General features: G+C 47.8%; 1 protein-coding gene across 5 annotated transcripts in view; it reads left to right on the top strand.

Moving 5' to 3' along the window:
* Nucleotides 1-21254, top strand: part of SNX29 (sorting nexin 29) — a 195765-nt gene that overhangs the window by 51308 nt on the left and 123203 nt on the right. For 4 of the 5 annotated variants that reach the window (XM_053275828.1, XM_053275829.1, XM_053275832.1 and 1 more), the window contains exon 15: nt 4672-4778. In XM_053275828.1, coding sequence (XP_053131803.1) covers nt 4672-4778 — 107 coding nt within the window. Of the gene's footprint in view, nt 1-4671; nt 4779-8617; nt 8720-21254 lie in introns of those variants that run through there. The other variant, XM_053275833.1, reaches the window with a different exon arrangement.

Genomic DNA, 21254 nt, shown 5'->3' on the forward strand with positions numbered 1-21254 from the left:
ATGTATTAACTCCTTCTGTGCTACAACAGTCTGCAGCAATATGCTTAAGTCCAGGAGTGAGGCCACCTCCAGCCTCAGAGGCAGGATGCCTCTAAAAACCAATTGCAGGGGAGACACAGCAAGAGAGAGGGCATGTCCTCACCTCTTGTCTGTGGGCTTTTCAGAGGCATCTGGTGGGCCACTGTGGGAGACAGGATGCTGGACTAGATGGGCTTCCTTGGGCCTGATCCAGCAGGGAGCCTGATCCTATGTACTTGTGACCAGTGTTATTTTAAAAATAATTATCTGTTCACATTGTCCAATAACAATCACTTCACACCTAGTAAATAATATATATCAGACCATTGGTCCATCTAGCTCAGTATTTTCTTCAATGACTGAACATTCATTCACCGTCAAATTTTAAAAAAGAAACACAGTGTATAATTAATTGATGGAGTTCTTGCCATGGGATGTGCTGATGACCCCCAGCTTAGATGGCTTTAAGTGGGGCTTGTTATTTTATTTATTTGACTTATACACCGCCCTTCCAAAAACGGCTGAGGGCAGTTTACATCCATCATGAATATGCTTAGACATATTCATGATGGACAGGCCTATCCATGGCTCCTGGTCCTTATGGCGATAGGCTACTTCCGTGTGCAGAGGCAGGCTGCTTTCAAATACCACTTGAAGGGGAGTCAGGCCCTTAGTCCATCCAATTCAGCATTGTCTGCACTGACTGGCAGCTGCTCTCCAAGGTTTCAGGCAGGAGTCTTTCCCGTCAGGGGTTGGACCTGGGCCCTTCTGCGAGGGAAGCAGATGCTCTCCCATGGAGCCACGGCCCCATCCTCAAGGGGGATACTGAAAGCAGTCAGTGCTCACCTGTAGTCACCCATCTGTATACAAAACAAGGTGAACCCTGCTTAGCAGAGGGGGCAAATCATGCTCACTACCACAAGACGGGCTCTCCAGCCCAAATTCCCAGGCATTTAGGGAATGGGCTGGGAAAGACCCTTGTCTGAAACTTTGGAGTGTAACTATCAGTGTCGACAATGCTGAGCCAGAGGGACTGATAGTTTCCCAGATTTCAGGTAGGAATCTTTCCCAGCCTTACCTGGAGATGCCAGCCATGAGCTATGCCCCCTTCCCCAATCATACATAGGAAGCTGCCATTGACTGAGTCAGACCATCGGTCAATTTAACTCAGTATTGTCTTCACTGACTGGCAGCAGCTCTCCAAAGTTTCAGACCAGAGTCTCTCCTAGCCCTGCCCAGAGATGCCGCTAGGGATTGAACCCGAGAACGTCTGCATGCAAGCCATCTACCACTGAGCTCTGGATTCTTCCCTATTTTTAATAGGAAAGCTGGTACAACATCTTGGTTGCCCAGATGCCGCATTCACTTGCCTGGGGCAATCAGGCATTGGAGCATTCATGTGGCCGGGCTCATGGTCTTTACTATATTAGCTCCAACAATGTGCTTATTAGGACAATCATTTCCGAGGAGGGGAGGGGGCTGGAGCTGACCCACTTCGAGCTAATGGCTGCCAGCACGAACCGAGAAGTGTCAAAAATGCAGATAATGCCTAATTGGCTCCGATGGCTCATTCCTTTGGGGCCAGGTTGCTGGAATAACAATGTGAACCACACACCGGGGTGCGATTTCTGTCTGCAGCCGGACGCCGGGCTGCCAAGCCGAGCGCCAGCTCATTCCGCCAACGGTGCGCCCGCCCGAACCGCAAGACTGACAGGCCACCTGCCTCCTCCAGCTGGCTAATTGCTTGTCAAATCCACTTTAGCGCCGTTTAGAAAGCGCTTCTTACCTTGAGCCATTGCTTGGGCACCAACATTTAGAGAGTGATTTACAGTGCAGTCAGAATTTTTTTATTTTTTTATTTTTTTTTAGCCGTGAATCAACACGCTCGGCTCAGTGCCTCCCTGTCGATGGCAGTTCTTTTGAATCCTGTCACTTCCGACAAGTGCTGGTGAAGGAGAAGAGCGTGCCAAGTGCAAATTGCGTGTATTTTTGGCAAGCGCGACTGCTGTCTGTGGCGCAACGGCGCACTTGCTCGTTAAATCAATTCCCCCCCCTCTTTAATGTCAGTTGGACTTTGGCTAATTGGGAAGGAAAATGTTTCCGCAGATCTGACACATCCTCTCCCATGGAGGACAGCCAGAGATTCTCACCCCGGTCAATTGCAGGCGGTGCCTCGTGGTGGCAGAAACCTTTTGACGAGACCTCCTTGCGTTGTGGCGACTTGGTGTGTCATTACAAATCTGTGGTGTGTCCACATAGAATCCTGTGTGTGTGGTTCTGGTCCCCGTATCTCAAAAAGCATATTGTAGAATGGGAAAAGGTGCAGAAGAGGGCAACCCAGATGACTGGGGGGCTGGAGCACCTTCCTTTTGAGGCAGGTCCGCATCTGAGGCTTTTTGGTCTTCCTTATGAGGCAAGGCTACATCATTTGGGGCTTTTTTAGTTTAGAAAAAGGCAATTAAGGGGAGAGACGGTAGAGGTCTATAAAATTATGCATGGTGTGGAGAGAGTGACTAGGGAGAGGTTCTTCTTAACCCTCTGTCACAGCACTGGACCCAGGGGTCATCCCGTGAAATGGATTGCCCGGAAATCTTTTTCACACTGTACATAATTAATCTATGGAATTCTCTGCCACAGGATGGCACTTAAAAACAATTCAGAACCATTCAAAACCCATTAAAATACTTAACAATGTAAAAACCTTGGAAGGCCAGGCCAAACAAGTAAGTTTTTAGGGCTCTTTTAAAGGTCAACAGCAAGCCTAAACTGTGGATATCTGCTGGGAGTGCATTCCATAGGCCAGCAGCTACTGTCACCACCAGACGTACTGGTGGTAACTGGAGATGGACCTCTCCAGATGACCTCAGCATGTGACTGGGATCATGCAGAAGAAGGTGCTTTCTAAGGTAGTCAGGACCCAAGTCGTTCAGGGCTTTAAAGGTAATAACCAGTACTTTGTATTTTGCCTGGAAACATATCAGCAGCCAGTGCAACTGTTTTAAAGCAGGCATGATATAGTCGCTCCGGGTTACCCCAGAGACCAATCTGACTGCTGCATTTTGAACTTACTGAAGTTTCCCGGATTACGTGCAAAGGCAGCCCCATGTAGAGCACATTGCAGTAGTCAAGCCTGAAGGTTACCAGCTGATGCACCACTGCTTTGAGATCATTCTCTTCAAGGAATGGATGCAGCTGGCGAATCAGCTGAAGTTGATGGAGAGCACTCCTGGCCATAGCCTCCACCTAAGATATCAGGGTGAGGCCTGGATCTAAGAGCACTCCCAAGCTGCATACCTGTTTCTTCTGGGGGAGTGTAACCCCATCCAGCACAGGAAGATCTAACATCCCTCAAATTCTGATCCCCCACAATGAGCACCTCCATCTTGCTTGGATTCAGCTTCAATTTGTTATCCCTCATCCAGCACATTACTGCCTGTAGGCAGGCATTTAGGGAGTGAATGCCACTTCCTGATGATGATGATGAGAAATAGATTTGGGTGTCATCAGCATACTGATAAAACCCTGCACCAAATCTTTTGATGACCTCACCCAGCGATTTCATGTGGATGTTAAGCATTGGTGACAGAATGGAGCCCTGAGGGACTCTATATAATAGCTCCCATTTCAAAGAGCAACCGTCTCTCCTCTCTTCACCTTGGAGAAGCCGCTGCCAGTCTGTGAAGACAGTACTGAGCTAGATGGACCAATGGTCTGACTCAGTAGAAGGCAACTTCCTATGTCCCTATGTACAGGTGCCACAGTTCCTTTCTGTAGGATGCATTTGAAGGGCCTGTATCCAGGTCCACTTTTAAAATGATCACAGTCAGGGCTCTCCTTGGAGGGGCCTGGTGGAGTGCAGGGCCTGGGGCAAATCAGCCTGTGTGGGGCCCCCTTCCAGTTAATTTTAATGGGGATTAAGAGTGGGCCTGGGGCAGCCCCCCAAACAGGTGCAGTCATTCACACAAACACACATACAAGTGTACTCGTACAGCATAATGCCTGAACTAGGTTTACATTCCTTCTGTATCGCCGATGAACTTAAATTGTACTCACTCCTCCTGAAGCCGACAAAATATGTATCCAAAAGTCCGCTGGGACTCTTCCCTTGCCATCACCTCTGGGCACCTTTGAGGTGACTGTCACTCCTGCTTGGGGGAGAGGGGATTGTCGCTTTATGCTTTCCTAATATTAGGAGAGGAGGACCCAGGAGACGAGGACTTGGCTGCTGTTGTGATCTCAGCAGGACCCTTTAATGCTGGCCTCGGTTGATCGAATTGAAGTGCTCTGATCAAAGGCGCCATTCAATGGCTTTGATTTTTGTCCTGTTTTTATTGGCTTTGTATTTGCTTTGTAGAGGCTTGTAAGCAATATGTGTTGCTTGGCAAATGCTGTGCTGCTTGCTTAAAAGACGGTGGCAACGGGGCTGGATAGGGCCAGTAACTCTCCCCCTGCTAAATAAAAAGAATCACCATGTTAAAAGGTGCCTCTTTGCCAAGTTAGCAGGGAAACTTCTATTCTATCATCTATTCATTGTGTTCTTAATGCTCCAATAACTTGGGGTGCTTTTTTTTAAATCTCTGAAAATGATTAGATTTTCAGTGTAATTAATTTCTAGTCTAATTCGGTGCTCTGTGTTTTTTGCTTTTGACTCAGGATTGCCAAATCTTTGGAATGTGGAGAGTGAACTTACCATTCCTGAGCAAAAGCAAGTGGAAAATAATGAGGAATTGGCAAACTCCTATGAAAGAAAGCTGATTGAGGTAAGAATGTTTTATTATGTAGTAAGGGAAAGTTGTAATAATAACTTGTATTCTGGAAGCTGAAAGAAATTGTGTAGTCCTATTCTTTGACAACCATTTAATTTTCTTCATACATTTAAAGCTGATGTGTTAATTGTTTTTAGGAACTTGCTTGTATTTGCTAGTTTCAGCTTGTGAAATCTGAGAAAATAGGTTCCCCACCCCAACCTGCATCTGGAGACAAAGTCCCTGGCATACGAAGAACTCCACTGAAAGGGCTTGGGTGTACTCTGTGGTATTTTTCACTTTTTTTGGTGTTGGTTGGGGGAGACCTCCATAGGAACCTGCCTTCTACTGAGTCAGATCCTTGCTACGTCTAGTTTGGTATTGTCTACCCAGACTGGCAGCGACTTCTCCAAGGTTGCAGGCAGGAGGCTCTCTCCGCTCTATCTTGGAGATGCCAGGGAAAGAACTTTGATCCTTCTGCATGCAAGCAGAATACAAGATGCTCTTCCCAGAGCAGCCCCATCCCCTACGGGGAAGATCTTCTAGTGCTCACACATGTTGCCTCCCATTCAAATGCAAACCAGGGTGCACCCTGCTTAGCAAAGGGGACAATTCATGCTTGCCGCCACAGGACCAGCTCTTTCCCCAGAACTTCCTCTCCCTGGAAGTTCAAAGCCTTCTCCATTTCAAAAGTGGTTTGCCATGTGGCATAGTCTGACCCAGTCAGCATCCGATGGTCCCTGTGAATTGGTGACTCATCCCTTAGTTGCAGCAGAACTGTCTGCAGTTCATAGTTGCTGCGTCATCAGGAGCATTGCATTGTGGGGGCGGGGGAGAAGATGGTGGTGTCCACGGCCCGCATAGCTGCCAAAGAGCACCCTGAGCCACATCAGAAGGGTTTGGGGGAATAGATTATGGGGATGAAGCCATAGCTTAGTGGGGTGGAGCATCTGCTTTTCATGCAGAGGGTCCCAGGTTCTGTCCCTGGCAGCATTTCCAGAGATGGCAGGGAGAGACTCCTGCCTTGAAAGCTTGGAGAGCCACTGCCAGTCAGAGTAGACTATACTGAGCTTGATGGACCAGTAGTCTGGCTCGGTATAGGTCAGCTTCCTGTGTTCCTATTGGCTGTCGTGGCAAAGCAAGCTTAGTTAACAAAGCAAGATTCCAAGCAGCTGCATGTGATGATCTGTTTGCCTGTCCGAGAGGATACTTGTGCTGGGGTTGATATGTGTCAGGGACTCATATTATTCACATTGCCCTTTTCTACGAATAACGATCGCTTCCTGAAATGGAACGGGGCTGGGGCCGGGAGCAGGATTTGAAACACTGGGCCACTCTGAAAAAGAACTCTTTAATGAGAGAATGGAATTCAACTTTCCTTGCAGTTCTCAGTCCTGTGCAAATTAGGATCCTGTTCACGGCGTGCTTTTATTTATGGCATAAACTCAGAGTTCACTGGCTTAAACCATGTGTTTAATCCAAGCTGATCCTTGAGATGTCGCTAATACATATTATGACCAGAGTGGCAGAAACTAATTAGGCTTTCTGGAAAGGATTTTGCTCCTTTTTATCTTGGTGTAGAGAACAAAGATGGAGAAGGATGCAGAACGAGAGAATCCGGAAGACCTTCTGCACTAAATCAGGAGTGGGCAACCTCGGCTCTCCAGTTGTTGTTGAACTGCAACTCCCATGATCCTCAGCCACAGTGGCCTGTAGCCAGGGATGATGGGAGTTGTAGATGCAGGAATGCCGCAATCAATGACTTGAGGAACAGAGGAGGCTGCCTTATACGGCGTCAGACCCTTGGTTCATCTATCTTGGTATTGTCCACACTAACTGGCAGAAGCTTCTCCCGTTTCCAGGCAGGTCTTTCCCAGGCCTATCTGGAGATGCTAAAGACGAAGAAATCCCCCGTGTCAGACTAATATATAAAAGACAAAGTCTGAAAAGTCTATCTGGAGATGCTGCCAGGGATTCAGCTTGGGGTCTTCTGCATGCAAAAGTAGATTCTCTATCTCTGAGCTACGGCCACATCTCCCAAGGGAAATACCTTACAGCACTCACGTGTAATCTCCCATGCAAACCACGGCAGACCTTGCTTAGCATATGAGACAATCTATGCTTGCTACCACAAAACCTGCTCTCTTCCCCTGTTTCTCTTACACGGACATAGAAAGCTGGAAGCTGCCTTATACTGAGTCAGACCCTTGGTCCATCTAGCTCAGTATTGTCTTCACAGACTGGCAGCAGCTTCTCCATGGTTGCAGGCAGGAGCCTCTCTCAGCCCGATCTTGGAGATGCTGCCAGCAAGGGAACCTGGAACCTTCCGCATGCAAGCCTGCAGGTGCTCTTCCCAGAGCGGTCATATAGACAAAGTATTTGAATTACTGTATTCAAACAGGCATTCATGGAGTTTGGCTATGAATATTTATTAGGGGTGTGCATGGAACGGATTTTGCGTTCTGTTCCAGGGTTGGAACAGAATGCAAAATGGCCCAAATGTTCCAAGTGGAGTGCTCCAAATCGGCAACTCGGTGTTTCCACGGAACAGCCTCTTCAGTTCTGAATTTGAGTGTTCTAGCTTTTTAAAAATTATTTTTAAAAACCCAAGATAGTGAGAGGGCGGAGCTGGGGAGGTGGTGAGAGGTACCTTTAACATTAAAGTCATCCAAGCGCTAACAGGTACATTGAAATGAACCAAATCGCTCTCACGGGTACCTTTTAACACTGAAGTTCTAGAAACTCTTGTTAGTTACCAGCAGTAATGTGCCGGCCGGCACTGCGATTCGCCGTGTCGCTCTGGCCAGCATCCCGTGTGGCGGCGTATCTTCAGAGTTCACCTGGCCTCTGCGCTAGTGCAACCCAACACAGTAGGGCTGGTAACTACAAAGAGCTTTGATGACTTTAATGTTAAAGATACCTGTGAGAGAGCTTCAGTTAATTTATCTTAAAGGTACTTGGAAGCACTTGGATTAATTTAATGTCAAAGGTACCTTTTGCTGCGCCCCAGTGCTGCCCTCTCACTATCTTTACTTTTTTCTTTTTCTTTTTAAAGCCAGAACACTCGGAACATTCCAAATGGAAAGGGCTTGTTCCATTCTGAGCTCGGAACAGGACCCCCTGCTTAGAGGTGTTCTGTACCGAGCTCGGAACCCTTGAAACGGCCCGCCTCGGGTTCGGAATGTTTCGCCTCGGAACATTCTGCGCATTGCTGATGTTTCTGTATGTGTGAGGCTCCACCTGTTGGAAGAAGGTCAAATTGGGCGTTTGAACCGTTTGGCAAATTGTACCGCTCTCTTCAACTCTCCTTCTCTGAAGTACACGAGACAATATCTTCAGAGGCTTGTGTGCGACAGATTAATTCAAGGGTGGATATATATATATTGGGCAGATCTTATTTTCATGTTTAATCTCTCTTTACAGCTGTTCTGTCTTCGTACAGAGTCAGCCGTACAAAGAAGTGGTTTTCCTCCTTCCCACTGTATGCTAATATTTGCTAAGTTGCCTTGTACTTATTAATCATACCATCCTGGAGTTAGAGGGAGGCTTGGAAGCATCCTGCTGGCTGCAGGGAACCCCAGAAGGAGAGCATTGCCAGCAGATGGCTACCTAGAGCCTGCTTGGAGGCTTCTCGCAAGGGAGAGCTCAGCCAGTGGCACAGCTAGGCAATTTGGCAGCCCGGACCTAAAGGGCTTTGGAGGCCCCCCCCGCCCCCTCCGGTGCTTTAGGGAAAGCTGGAAACATTTATTTAAAGTGTGTGTGTGTAGGGGGGGGGGAATCCCAAAGCTACCCATTTTTCTCCTTTTCCTTTTCCTCCCCTTTTCTTTCTGACTCCTTCCCCACACTCTCTACAGGATCCCTCCTCTGGGACAAATGTCCAAACAAACAAACAGCAAAAGGTTACTGGATAGAATAAAACACGTCTCCAGGTCGAGCTGGGAAAAGCTTCTTGCCCGAATCCTTGGAGAGCGGCTGCCAGTCGGTGTAGACAATACTGAGCTAGAGGGACCGGTGGTCTGACTCTGTATATGGCAGCTTCCAGTTCTCCGAAGACTGTCCCCAAGGGAAATGGAGCTAGTCTGAACATGAATGGTCCCCTTCGCTAAGCAGAGTCTGACTTGGTTTGCATGTGGATGGGAAACTATATCTGAGCGCTGATAGGTGTTTCGTTTGCAGGATGGGGCCGTAGCTCAGTGACAGAACATCTGTTTTATCATGGAAGGTTCCAGGTTGAGTCTCTGGGTAGAGCTGGGAGAGACTCCTGCCTGAAACCTTGGGGGGATGCTGCCAGTCAGTGTAGACAATACTGATCTAGATAGACCAGTGGTCTTGGTATAAGGCAGTTTCCTATGTTCCGCATCCTGTCAGCTACTGAAATTGGGAGATATTTCTGTGTTTTTGCCTTTGGACATGAAATCGAGACAAGAGGCAGTGCTGCAAATTTGACACTTTCTAATACTGCAAATTGGGAGAGGCATTGTGCATGCAGATGTTGTCTTCTTGGCTTAGAATAGCCAGAAAGATGGACAGGTGGATGTGACTGTACAAGACTCCTAATTCCTACCTATCAGGAGGTGAATTTTTAAAATTCAAACAAATTCGACGTCATGGGTTTTTTTGGTAGAAATAATTCTTCGGGACTTTCCAGATCTCTTTGTTGTGCCTTTGACGTAGGAAGTGAGCAATTCATGCTCATCTGTGTAGAACTGGAAGAACCCTTTCCAAAATAGTACAGAGCTGGTCTTCTGGCAGCAAGCATGAATTGCCCCCTTTGCTAAGCAGGGTCCACCCTAGTTTACATTTGAATGGAAGGCTACATGAGGTATTCCCCTTAGGGGATGGGGCCGTTCTGGGAAGAGCACCACAGGAGGAAATCTGGTATTGTGGTAAAGATAAAGTGTGGCGTCGAGTTAGTTTCGACTCCTGGTGCCCACAGAGCCCTGTGGTTGTCTTTGGTAGAATACAGGAGGGGTTGACCATTGCCTCCTCCCGCACAGTATGAGATGATGCCTTTCAGCACCTTCCTATATTGCTGCTGCCCGACATAGGTGTTTCCCATAGTCTGGGAAACATACCAGTGGGGATTCGAACTTGCGACCTCTGGCTTCCTAGGCAAGTCATTTCCCCTTGTGGTAGTAAGCACAAATTGTCCCCTCTGATAAGCAGGGTCTGCCCTAGTTGCATTTGAATGGGAGACTACTGCTGCCACTCAGTGTAGATCGGGATGGGCACACTTTCCCCTGCAGCTGTTGTTGAACGACAACTCCCAATAAATTGTGGCTGGGCATGATGGGAGTTGTAGTTCAACAGCAGCTTGAAGGCCAAGTTTGCCCACCCCTGGTGTAGACGATATTGAGCTAGATGGACCACTGGTCTGACTTGGTATAAGGCAGCTTCCTGTCTTCCGATGACCTGGTCCTCTCTTACCTTTTGATCCTCTCTTTACCTTTTACTTTAAATCTGAATGCCTTTTACGATTCTCAGAAGTTTAGTTTAGAAAACTGGCTGTTGAGATTTAGACCCCCCCCCTTTCCTTTTTACATTTGCTTTTATTTATGAAATCCAGGAAATTATAGGTCTCTCCAGCCATCATCTTTCAAGGAAAACAATGGGACTCTGACTGAGAAAAGACCAAGCCCTGGCCATTTGCAGTCAGCAGGATAAGACTGCTTTAGCAGTCTTCTGCATACAGTAATGAATACCCAGATTTCCTGTTTTTCTGCCACTCTATCTATATATGCTCTTGCAGAAAGCTTTATAATTAACCGCACAAAAATATCAGATCTGCAGCTGCCACAACTGAAGCGTGTTGGCCTGCAGAACAATAGATAAATAGTTGCAAAATGTGTTAATCATAATAATGCCGCAAAGGGCAATACATGTTCCTGGTCCAATCAGGAGTTTTACATAAATCAGTTCCAGGCCAGAATATCCAAAGCTGTATAATTACAAAGGAAATTTGGGGTGTGTGTGTGTGTATTGGAATGCAGTAGGCAATTAATAGCTTCGTGTTTCTCTCCGAAGTCAAGTTCAGGCAAGCGCCAGCTGTCCCCAGAAGAAAGAAAACCATAAGTCCCATCGTGAGAGTGGACAGGAGTCTGTGCCTTGTGTGTGTAACATACAGCACTTGCTGTGAATTGGGGATCTTCACTGTTTTCGAAGCTTTGGGGGAACTTTGGGGGGAAAACAAATAAAAATGTCCGCCTTGCAGCTCTTTGGTCCTAGGGCGGACTCCTTTTTGAGTCCATTTGAGCTGTTAGGATGCCCTCAGAGTGCCCCTGGCTAGAGTTAGCTCACCCACACCAAGGGGTCTGCTGGTTTCACGGCTTGGCCCCTCCTCGGAGGTCCCAAGCTCCACACTCTCCACAGCCCTTGGCCACCACCATTTAAAATCGGGAAGCTCCCTATCAGGGGCAAAGAGAGGTTGGCTCAGTTTATCAGCCAAAATATTTTACTCGGGAAATGGTTCCTCAAGCTGTGTTGGTACATTACTCATCAGGACTTCGTTCACTCCAGGCATCATTTTTCACTCGTCACAGACTAGTAGACTAGTGGGTTTCCTCAGCCCTGCTCCCCATAGTTTCCTGCCCAAATGCTGTCCCTTCCCATCACTCATGCCTTGATTAAGTTGCAATATAGGCTTTCTTAAGTTGCAAAATATCCACCTTTCCTCCCGTGCTCCTGCTTACCCTGGCCAACAGTCTCCCCAGACTGCCTCTGCCCCCTCCTCTGTTTGGGGCTGGACTGGTGAAGTGGGAAAACCCACTGGACATCTGTTTAATGAGTGGAGGCCTTTACACCATTTACTGGAAATTCAGAGAAGAACTTGATTTGTTTGACGACACGTCGGGACTCTCAAAAGGGAGGCACACCAAAAAGGAGGCTACAGTAACGAATATAATAACACTGATGTCATAAGGCAAAAATAACATGAAGAGAGGTAGTTGGTCCAATCACAGAGCACAGCATCCATGGCCAATCGGGGAACTAGTTCACAGTCTCATTGAATACAGCAGCATATTAACCGTGTGCAAAAGGAATAACCCAGATATGGTTATTTCATTCATAACAGCACTTCCAACTAGTATGTGCACAGGCCAGGACCTGCCAAAAGCTGTTTTTCCTTCATCGCTAGACAGGTTATTGCTCCCCATCCTGGTTGCGGGCGTCCGTCCGTCATCAGGACGTGCCAGTGTGGCCGCCTTCAACCTGCTCTGCAGCTGGCTGTGTGGCCCCTGCTCTGGCAGTGGGGACATTTCCTCTGGTCTGGGCGTTTAATGCTCAGGCAAATGGTCAGATCAAGAGAGCCTCCCCGATAATTGTTGGTAGATATCCAGAGCAAATGCAACTCCCCTGGACAGTGCACCAGTTGATTTTCACAATATGCGAATTATTTGCAAGCTGATTTGCATAGCATGCAAATTAGAGTGCCCGGATTTGGAGCGCTTGAATGCGGCAACCCTAAACATCGGATGGGACAGTGGGAAGAGTCATCTCCTCTTGGTGCCAGGGAGACTCTGCAGAACATTCCATTTGAGCACAATGAACAATGAGTCAGAGAGCTGCTCTTAGGGTTGACGGGGGCTGCCACTGGCCCCCAGACCTTACAAATGAATACTCCTGCTCTGGATGAATCCATTCATCACCTTGTCTGATCTTGTGTACTCCCTCCCCCCTCCCCTGGATCTGTGCAGCTAGTTTTCTGTAATATTCTTTATAGATGCAGCTGGACTGATGCACATCTTGGAAACAATGGATATAGTGCCTTTTCAGTTGTGGCCCCTTTGCTCTGGAATGCCCTCCCAGAAGAGCGTCGCCATGCTCACTCCCTTAGGGTTGTTTTTTTTAAAAAAAACCAGATTTAAAAACCTAATTGTTCAGAGAGGCTTTTTAATGTTTTACTACAGCCTGGTGGGCTTTTAATTTTAATTTGGTTTGTTTCAATTGTTCTTATTCTCCATTGTGTGTTGATTAGTTTCATTGTGTTAAATTTCATATAACTTGAGCACGTTCTTTCGTTTTGCGATTTTTATACTGGAGCCTGCCAGCAGTTGATGGCACCTATACCGACTGCGTTGCCAGGTAGAGCCACACAATTTGATGTCAAAGATTTGTTGATGGACCAAATGCCAGGGGTGACTCTTAACTGTGGATAACTTGCTGTCAGTTGAGATAAGAACGAGAAAGCAGCTTGTGAATTGTTGATGGAAGGACTGTCTCATGGCCAAAGATGGGGGGTTATTGTGGCTCATATGTTTTGTATTTATGTTCTGCTGCTGGTTTCTGCTGCCATATCTTCTGTTGCATCTATGATGGTTGTGTGTTCTGGTCTGACCGCAAAAAACATATTTACATACCTGCAGTGTCATCACCTATTTTCCATCTCTAGGCGTGTCCAGAATCAGAATGAGCATTTCTTTCTTCAGAGGCTACTGACCACCCTTGCCGGCTTGTATACTAGAGGAATTAGAGTATTGTCTTTGAGTTTACACACATCCACATGAACACATTTCTCTCTGCATGTGTGTGTGTGAAAATGATCCCTTCACTGTCTTTTTGCAGTCTGCTCTTTGTTGAAGAGAAAGGAACCCCTAAGTAAGTAATAATCATGCTAAGTGTATTTATGGGCAATGCGTATAACTGTTTAAACAGGCATAACTAAATAATTAAAACTGAACATTAACATTTTAATTATAAAGTTCTCTGTCCTGAGCTGTAGATCCAGTTAATGCCGCAATGAGATCGTTCTTTGAGTGCATATTGTGTTTTTTATGACCAAATAAATTGGCCACAAGGCTTCGAGTGAAGATAACTGTTAGCTTAATTATTAGTATTTGATGTTGGCCAAATGATAATATTAGTACTGCAATAGTGTGCCTTGAGGGATCACACAGCCTGCTAAAATTTCATTGGCCCAATACTCAGGCAAGTTTCAAGCAAAATATAATTTTGCCATGGTTTGAAGGATCATAGAGCTGCTGGGATGTCTGAACTGGGCCAATAGCTTGCCAAAAGTTACCTAGTTAGTATATGACTGTGCAGAGATGTCCAACAGGTACTTCCACCTACTTTCTGCTATAATGCAGGGTTTCCTGGCCTTTTTAAACAAGTGTGCTCTCTGTGTTTCAAGTCTTCAGCTCAGACACCCCATAGAATGAGTGTGTGTGTGTGTGCGTGCGTGCACGTGCGCACACACACACACACACACACACACACACACACACACACACACACACAAAATTTAAATGTTACAGTTATGCAGCAGGCTGCTCCAGTCACCGGCTTACATCCTCGACTAAGTTACTCATGAGTACTCCCGGTGAAATTGATGGAACAAGTTTACTCTTGCTATTAATTTCCATGGCAGTACTTAGTACTAATTTTTCTGAAGCCTGTTAGGCTGAGGGGCAGGGGCACGCTGAGCTTCAGCACTTAGCCAGCCAATCAAGAGCAGAGGAGGAGAATCTTCACCCTCCCCTTCTGTAGCAGACACATCGCTGAGGACGTGTCAGTTTCAAGCCACAGATTCTCCGATAGGAAACAAGTAGCTTGGTTGCAGTGTGGGGAGGCAAGAGGGTTTTGAGTACCCCACGGGTACCCTTCAGGTTTTCCTGGGGGTATTGGGGACCCCTGTTTAGGAGCATGAGGTTTTGTATCTCTGTTCAACTATCGACAGACTAGGTACTGCAAAAGAAGCCAGGTTCTCTCAGCCTCCGTCTTCAGTACCTCCACCATCAACCTCCAGCCTCACAGGCAGGATGCCTCTAAGTATCAGTTGCAGGGGAGCAACACCAGGCTAGAAGGCATGCCCTCAACTCTTGCCTGCGGGCTTCTGGTGGCATCTGGTGGGCCACGGTGTGAAACAGGTTGCTGGGCTAGATAGGCCTTGGGCCTGATCCAGTAGGGCTGTGATTATGTTCTTTGGTTCTTACCTTGACTGCATTTTTGTGACTGACAGACCACCAGCTTTGACAGCAGCAGGAAAAAAAATAGGGTATCCAGCCTTCGTTCAGGAGCCAAACCCACATTTATAGCATTGTTTCCTATGGGAAAAATCGGTTCCAATTTGAGACATTTCTGCTTAAGACACAGTTTTCAGGAATCAATGGTGTTGTAAGTCTGAGGACTTCTTGTATGGGGATAATACTGGCCAAGTTTTCAGGACTGCTGTAAGGATTACTGAGAAGGTGTGTGAAGCTCTTTGAACAGTTGAGAAAAGCAATGTATAAATACTAAGTAGAGTAATCATAAGAACTTTCAATCCAGTACAGTTTTGAGCCTACCTTGCTTAAGGAAAGTAAGCTTATGAGATCACTCAGCTTTGCGAGTGAGTGAGTATGTGTGTGTGTATCAATTTTGCAATGCTTGGACTGATTCAAACCGAATTTTGTACAGTTGTAGTGACACGTAGGGACACCTCAACGGTGTAGTTTGTGGTGATGTCATCCACCCCAATTCAAGATGGCGGATGCGTTTGAGACGCAAGTGGGCAAACTTGTGCCAGTGGTAATTATCAATTAAGATTATAATGAAAGGAAAGACGGCAGATTAGTTCTTGCCAGAACTTCATGTTTTTAAATAAATCATTTCAGAAGGCTGCTAACTATGAGTTAGCTGGTGATTTGGCATCGTCCTTGGTGCCTAGCAACTCAGTCCTCTTTGCAGCCTGGGAACTAATGATTGAAGGTACTTAGTGGGAAGGTACGATCACACTGTGAACTGTGAGTGTTAGTGCTACGCTTGAAAAGCCCTGCAGATGTTTAAATTTAGGTCACAGCCCACCCTTGGCAGCGTGAACGTCGAGTAGAGCAGTTTTCCGTGGAAGCAGGATGGTAAGATTTAGAGTGCTCCAAATGAGAGAGGGGTTAAAGTTTCTGCTTAGAGAAACGCCTGCCCTTCCCTTCACTTTGAATGAGTAGTTGATAGGCACTTGATGTGAAATTATGCTTCTTAAAGGTTGAAAATGGATAAATAAAACTTAGTTTCCAAGCGCTGAAAAGTTTAATTCTACTTGGAGGACAGGAAGCCATTGCACCCAGTTCCTGTCTCACAGGTGATCACTTCCCCTCCTCCTACCTAGGTTTTTGCTAACACACGATCAAAAATCAGGAGCATGCACAGACACCCCATAGAGATTTGTGTGAGTGTCTATGTGTGTATGTCCGCATGCACGCACAAATTTAAATATTTGTTATCCGACAGGCTGCTCCAGTCACTGGCTTACATCCAGACTAAATTACTCATGAGGACTCCTAGCGAAATTAATTGAACAAGTTTACTTTTAATATTTTCTGCAGCAGGACTCAATGCTAATTTTCTGAAGCCTGTCAGACAGGCTGAGGGGTGGGGTACGCTGAGCTTCAGCACCTAGCCAGCCAATCAGGAGCAGAGGAGGAGGGCCTTCACCCTTGTCCCTCCCCTTGTGCAGTGGATACATCGCTGAGGACACGCCGGCTTCAAGCCAGCGATGTACTGGATTAAATTGGGTAGGATGCTTGTGAACCTCCTCTCTGTCTGTTGCTCACCTTAGTTGTGACGGCAAGTCACGTTCGAACACATCTTAAGAACCAGAAGGTTATAAGAGGTCATTTGGCACCAAACGGGAGTCAGTGCATGGTCTGTGGCATCCTCCCATCGCTGGCGCGAAGTGTCTTTCTTCCCTGGTGGTTTCTGAGCTGGTGCCAACTTCTGGGCAAATCTTGGCAGCTCACACAGAACCCAGCTTCGCGGGCCTGGAATGCGACTCTCTTGCAAGCGTCTCTGTCGGTTCCTCTCGCTTGAATGCTGGCGCCAGTGCTGATGGCCAAGGCTGCTCTGCCAAGATCCACCAGCTGCTGTGCTTTGTTGTCCTCCGATGTCACTTTGTGTTTGGACTTCCCTTGTCAGTTTTGAACGGTTGCTCTCTAAATAAAAGCGATAGAACCCTTTCGTGGTGCGGCGGAAGACGCTAGCACTGTGGTGGGGACCGGGAGCTGTTAAAAGCTGTGCAGTGGAAAGGATTTCATGCTTTTTGAATAAAAGAAAAACAAGATATTGGTTCATTATGCAATTCTGATCATCATTAGAATGGGGAAGCTTATGGAGCTGGTTCCCCCCCCCCACAAAAATAGGGCTGGTGGGCCGGTGTAGTTCTGTGTGTACGTGTGGGTGGGTGGGTGGGGGTGTCTAGGCCAGGGGCTTCAGCTGTTGTTGAACTACAACTCCCATCATCCCCAGCCCAGTGTGGCTGGGGATGATGGGAGTTGTAGTTCAACAGCTGGAGAGCCAAGTTTGCCTACCTCCTAAGGTAAAGTGTACTCTCAAGTCAATTTCGACTCCTGGCGCCCATAGAGCCTTGTGTTTTCCTTTGGTAGAATACAGGAGGGGTTTGCCATTGCCTCCCCCCGCACAGTAAGAGATGATGCCTTTCAGCATCTTCCTAGATCGCTGCTGCCCGATATAGTACCAGCGGGGATTTTGAACTGGCAACCTTCTCCTTTATTTACTTATTTACTTATTTATTTTATTTAACATATTTTAATACCGCCCAAAACGTAACATTTCTGGGCGGTTTAGAACAAAACAAAAACAGAAAGTAAAACATTAGTTAAAACAAAAACGAAAAGTTTAAAACATTACAACAATGTAACATTTCTAAAACAATATTTTAAAACAGCATTGAAACCATTAAAACAATATTAATTAAAAGCCTGGGTGGACAGATGCGTCTTTAAAGACTTTTTAAAAGCTGTCAGAGATGAGGAGGCTCTTATTTCACTAGGGAGCGCATTCCAAAGCCTCAGGGCAGCAACGGAGATGGCCCGTCCCTGAGTAGCCACCAGCCACCGGTGGCAAATGCAGACGGACCTCTCCAGCTGGTCTCAGTGAGTGGTAGGGTTTGTGACGAAGAAGACGTTCTCTTAAATACCCAGGGCCCAAGCTGTTTAGGGCTTTATAGGTTACTAGTATTTTTAAGCCCGTTATGATAACGGGCGCTAGCTTTCTATCCCGTCTTTTCTGTCTCTCTCTCTCTCTTTCTGTCTCTTCCCCCCCCCCTTGTCCCCTCTCTCTTTTTGTTTTTTGTTTTGTTGTTGTCTCTGTTTTTGTTCTTCCTTATTTTGCTTTTACTTTTTTTGGGGGGTGGTGGTGGATGAATAACGGCCAAAATGGCCCATGAGAAGGTGGCCGCCCCCGCCTATCGCCCTCCCGCGCACCCAGCTGCCGGAGCCCACCTTACCCGCTCCAGCCCGAAGGAGAAGAGAGGAACTCGGAAACAGAGCTATTCTCTGTGTTAAGCTGCTGCCTATACTGTCGCAATGGACGCAATAGGCGTCCTTTGCGTCCATAGCGTCAGTTTGAGCAGTGACTTAGCACAGAGAGAAGCTCTGCTCGTGAGCTCCTCTCTTTTCCCTCGGGCTGGAGCGGGTAAGGTGGTCTTCAACAGCTGGGAGGGCGATAGGCGGGGGCGGCGACCTTCTCATGGGCCATTTTGGCCCTTAATCTTTTTGGGGGGGGAGCGGGGAAGGTGATTTTGGGCAGCTGGGAGGGCGGGTGAGCAGGCGGCGGCTGTGAGTGGGCGGGGGCCTCGTTGGCGGCTTTGCCGCCACCTCGCCCAGCTTCCCTGTCCCCCGTCTCGGTCTTCCCCCGCCGCCATTGCCCTCGCCTTTTTCAGGGCGGCCGCTTCTGGTTGCCTCGGCCTCCTCTCGCCGTGCCGCAGCTCATGGCTGAGGCGGCGGCTCCGCCGCCGCCTCGGCCACTTTCCCCCGCCGCCACACACCGGCTAATGGCCGCCCGTGGCTGTGGAACACTGGTGTCTGAGGTCCTGTGTCCCTTGGGCTCTTCTGGGCCTGCGCTTCGCGCAGGCCCAAAACATCCCAGGGAGGCAGGGACGCAGATCCCCAACGTTCCAAAGCCACGGCCACTCACTTAGCCTTTTATTATATAGGATAACCAACACCTTGTATTCTGCCTGGAAACATATCAGCAGCCAGTGTAGCTCCTTCAGTACAGGAATTATATGTCTCTCTGAGATGACCCAGAGACCAACCTGTCTGCTGCATTCTGGACTAACTGGAGTTTCTGGACTACATACAAGGGCAGCCCCACACAGAGCACATTGCAGTAATCCAGTCTGGAGGTTACCAGCAGATGTTACCCAGCGGGGAAGCATTTCCCCACTGCACCATTTAAGGCGACTGGCTTAGGCAAAATATAGATCCTTTCTCCTGAGGCTCCCAGAGGGCATTCCTCACGTTGGGGATGGCACCTCCCACTGGAGCAAGTAGGTATGGCCTTCCATATAGAACTTCTCCGGCGGGAGGAGCCACCCTGTCTCCCCAGATTGGCCCTGCCTAATGAACAGCAATGAGGTTGTCCTGGGCTCCATTAAGATAATTTTTTTTGGTAGCTTCCCTCTCCCTCCTCTTCCTCTCAATTCTCCCAAGACTTCAAGGCAGGAACTGGGGATCTTTCACATAGTTTTGTGGAGGGAAGACAGGGAGGAGAGCTGGTTTTGTGGTAGCAAGCATGAATTGTCCCCTTGGTTAAGCTGGTTTGCATTTGGATGGGAGACTCCATGTCTGACCACTGTCAGATATTCCTTTCCCTCGGGACGGGGCCACTCTGGGCAGGGCACCTGCCTACTTGCACACAGAAGGTTCCAAGTTTCCTCCCTGACAGCATCTTCAAAAAGGGCTGAGAGAGACTCCTGCCTGCAACCTTGGAGAAGCCACTGCCAATCTGTGCAGACAGTCCTGAGCTAGATAGACCAAGGGTCAGACTCAGTATAAGGCAGCTTCCTATGTTATAACAACAGTTTCCTTATAATGTTGGAGACTGCCCATGATCTCAGTGGTCCCCATCAACTAAGGTCACCTTTTTTGCCATGCTGTTCTCAGAGAGGGAATAGAGGTTTTGTTTCACAAGGTGGTCCTTTTGCACTGTTCACTGCCGAGGCCTGGCACCCATGCATGGAGGCCATCCTCGTCTTGCTGTTCCCTGTGTAGTCGAGAAATCCCATTATGTAAGCTGTGAGCTAAATGTGAGCTAAATATGGCTCTCCTAGTGGTGCTCCAGTACAACTGCTTCTGTGTTGGGTGAAATCCCTTCAGGGAAAGACATCGGCCTGCTGCCTTCACGCCTGTCCTTGCTGGGCAGGACAACCACTTTGAATTCTTCTGCTCCGTTGCATCTCCTGGTGACGCTTCTTGCTCGTATTGCTACACACAGAGACATCCAAGGTTATCTCGCGGTGCCGTATCGTTCGCTTCGGACAGTGGGCTGGCACAGCAGGCCGTGTGCCCCACCTTCAATGCCTGTTTGGAAGCAAAAGGAGAAGACGTGTGGTGCCCAGGAACATAGAAGCTGCCTTGTACAGAGTCACACCAGCCGAATCCGAGTCTTTCCCAGCTCGACCTGGAGATGCTGCCAGGGATTCAACTCTGGACTTTCTGCATGCAATACAGATGCTCTACCGTTGAGCTACAGCCCAGGCCTCGTCCCAGTTTCCTCCGGTGTTTTAGGCAGAAGTCATTCCTAGGCCCTTTCTCCAAGATACCCTATGTTTGGAACTGTAAAGTGTACCGCCGAGTCGGTGTCGACTCCTGGTGACCACAGAGCCCTGTGGTTGTCTTTGGTTGTCATATGTGTGGACAGCAACCATGCATGCACAGAGGCCATGTGTGTACTGGCACTGCATAGGGGCAGCTGGGAGTTGACCCTCCGGCGTGCAGGCAGAGCTGCGGGGAGCGCCGGGATGGCGGCGAGCACAGGAGGTGTAGGTCGAAACCTGCTCTTCTCCACTTTAAAGTGGCTGTGTAAGCCACTTTGAATTTAATGGGAGGTGCCCATGATTCGGACAGCCGAATCGCTTTTTGGCCCATTGCTAAACTAAACCAAGGTCTGAAACCCACTTTAAGCTTTGGATTCATATCTTAGTTTATTTTAGGGAAGTTGGTTAGAATGACCCCAGATTGGTTGATTTGGGCTGTGTGGCCTATCTGGGCTACTTCTAACTTAAATTGGAAGTAGAATTGCTTGGTTGGTTTATGTGGGGAGGAGGAGGAGTCACACAGGTTTCAGGGAGGAGTCTCTCAGCCTTTCCTGAAGATGCCAGGGAATCATGCATGCAAGCAAGTGCTCTGCCATGGAGCTGAAGCATCATCTCTTAAGGGGGAATATCTTAACAATGCTCACATGTAAGTCGCCCATTCAAATGCAAACCAGGGTGGACCCTGCAAAGGGGACAATTCATGCTTGCTATCACAAGACCATCTCTCCTCTCCTGGAAAGCTGTGAAACCCACTGGGTGACTTGGGGCTAATTGCTTTTCTCTCAGCCTAGCCAACCTCACGCAGGTGTTGTGGGGATAGACGCAACTGTGTATACCACTCTGGGCTTTTGGGAGGAAGAGCGGGATATAAATGTACAAATAAATAAAATATCTTTCTCGGGGTGATTGTTTCAGGGATAGACAGAACTATGTACACCACTCTGGGCTTCTCCGAGGAGAAG

This window comes from Hemicordylus capensis, chromosome 13 (genome assembly GCF_027244095.1).
Source record: "Hemicordylus capensis ecotype Gifberg chromosome 13, rHemCap1.1.pri, whole genome shotgun sequence".
Taxonomy (NCBI): Eukaryota; Metazoa; Chordata; class Lepidosauria; order Squamata; family Cordylidae; genus Hemicordylus; species Hemicordylus capensis.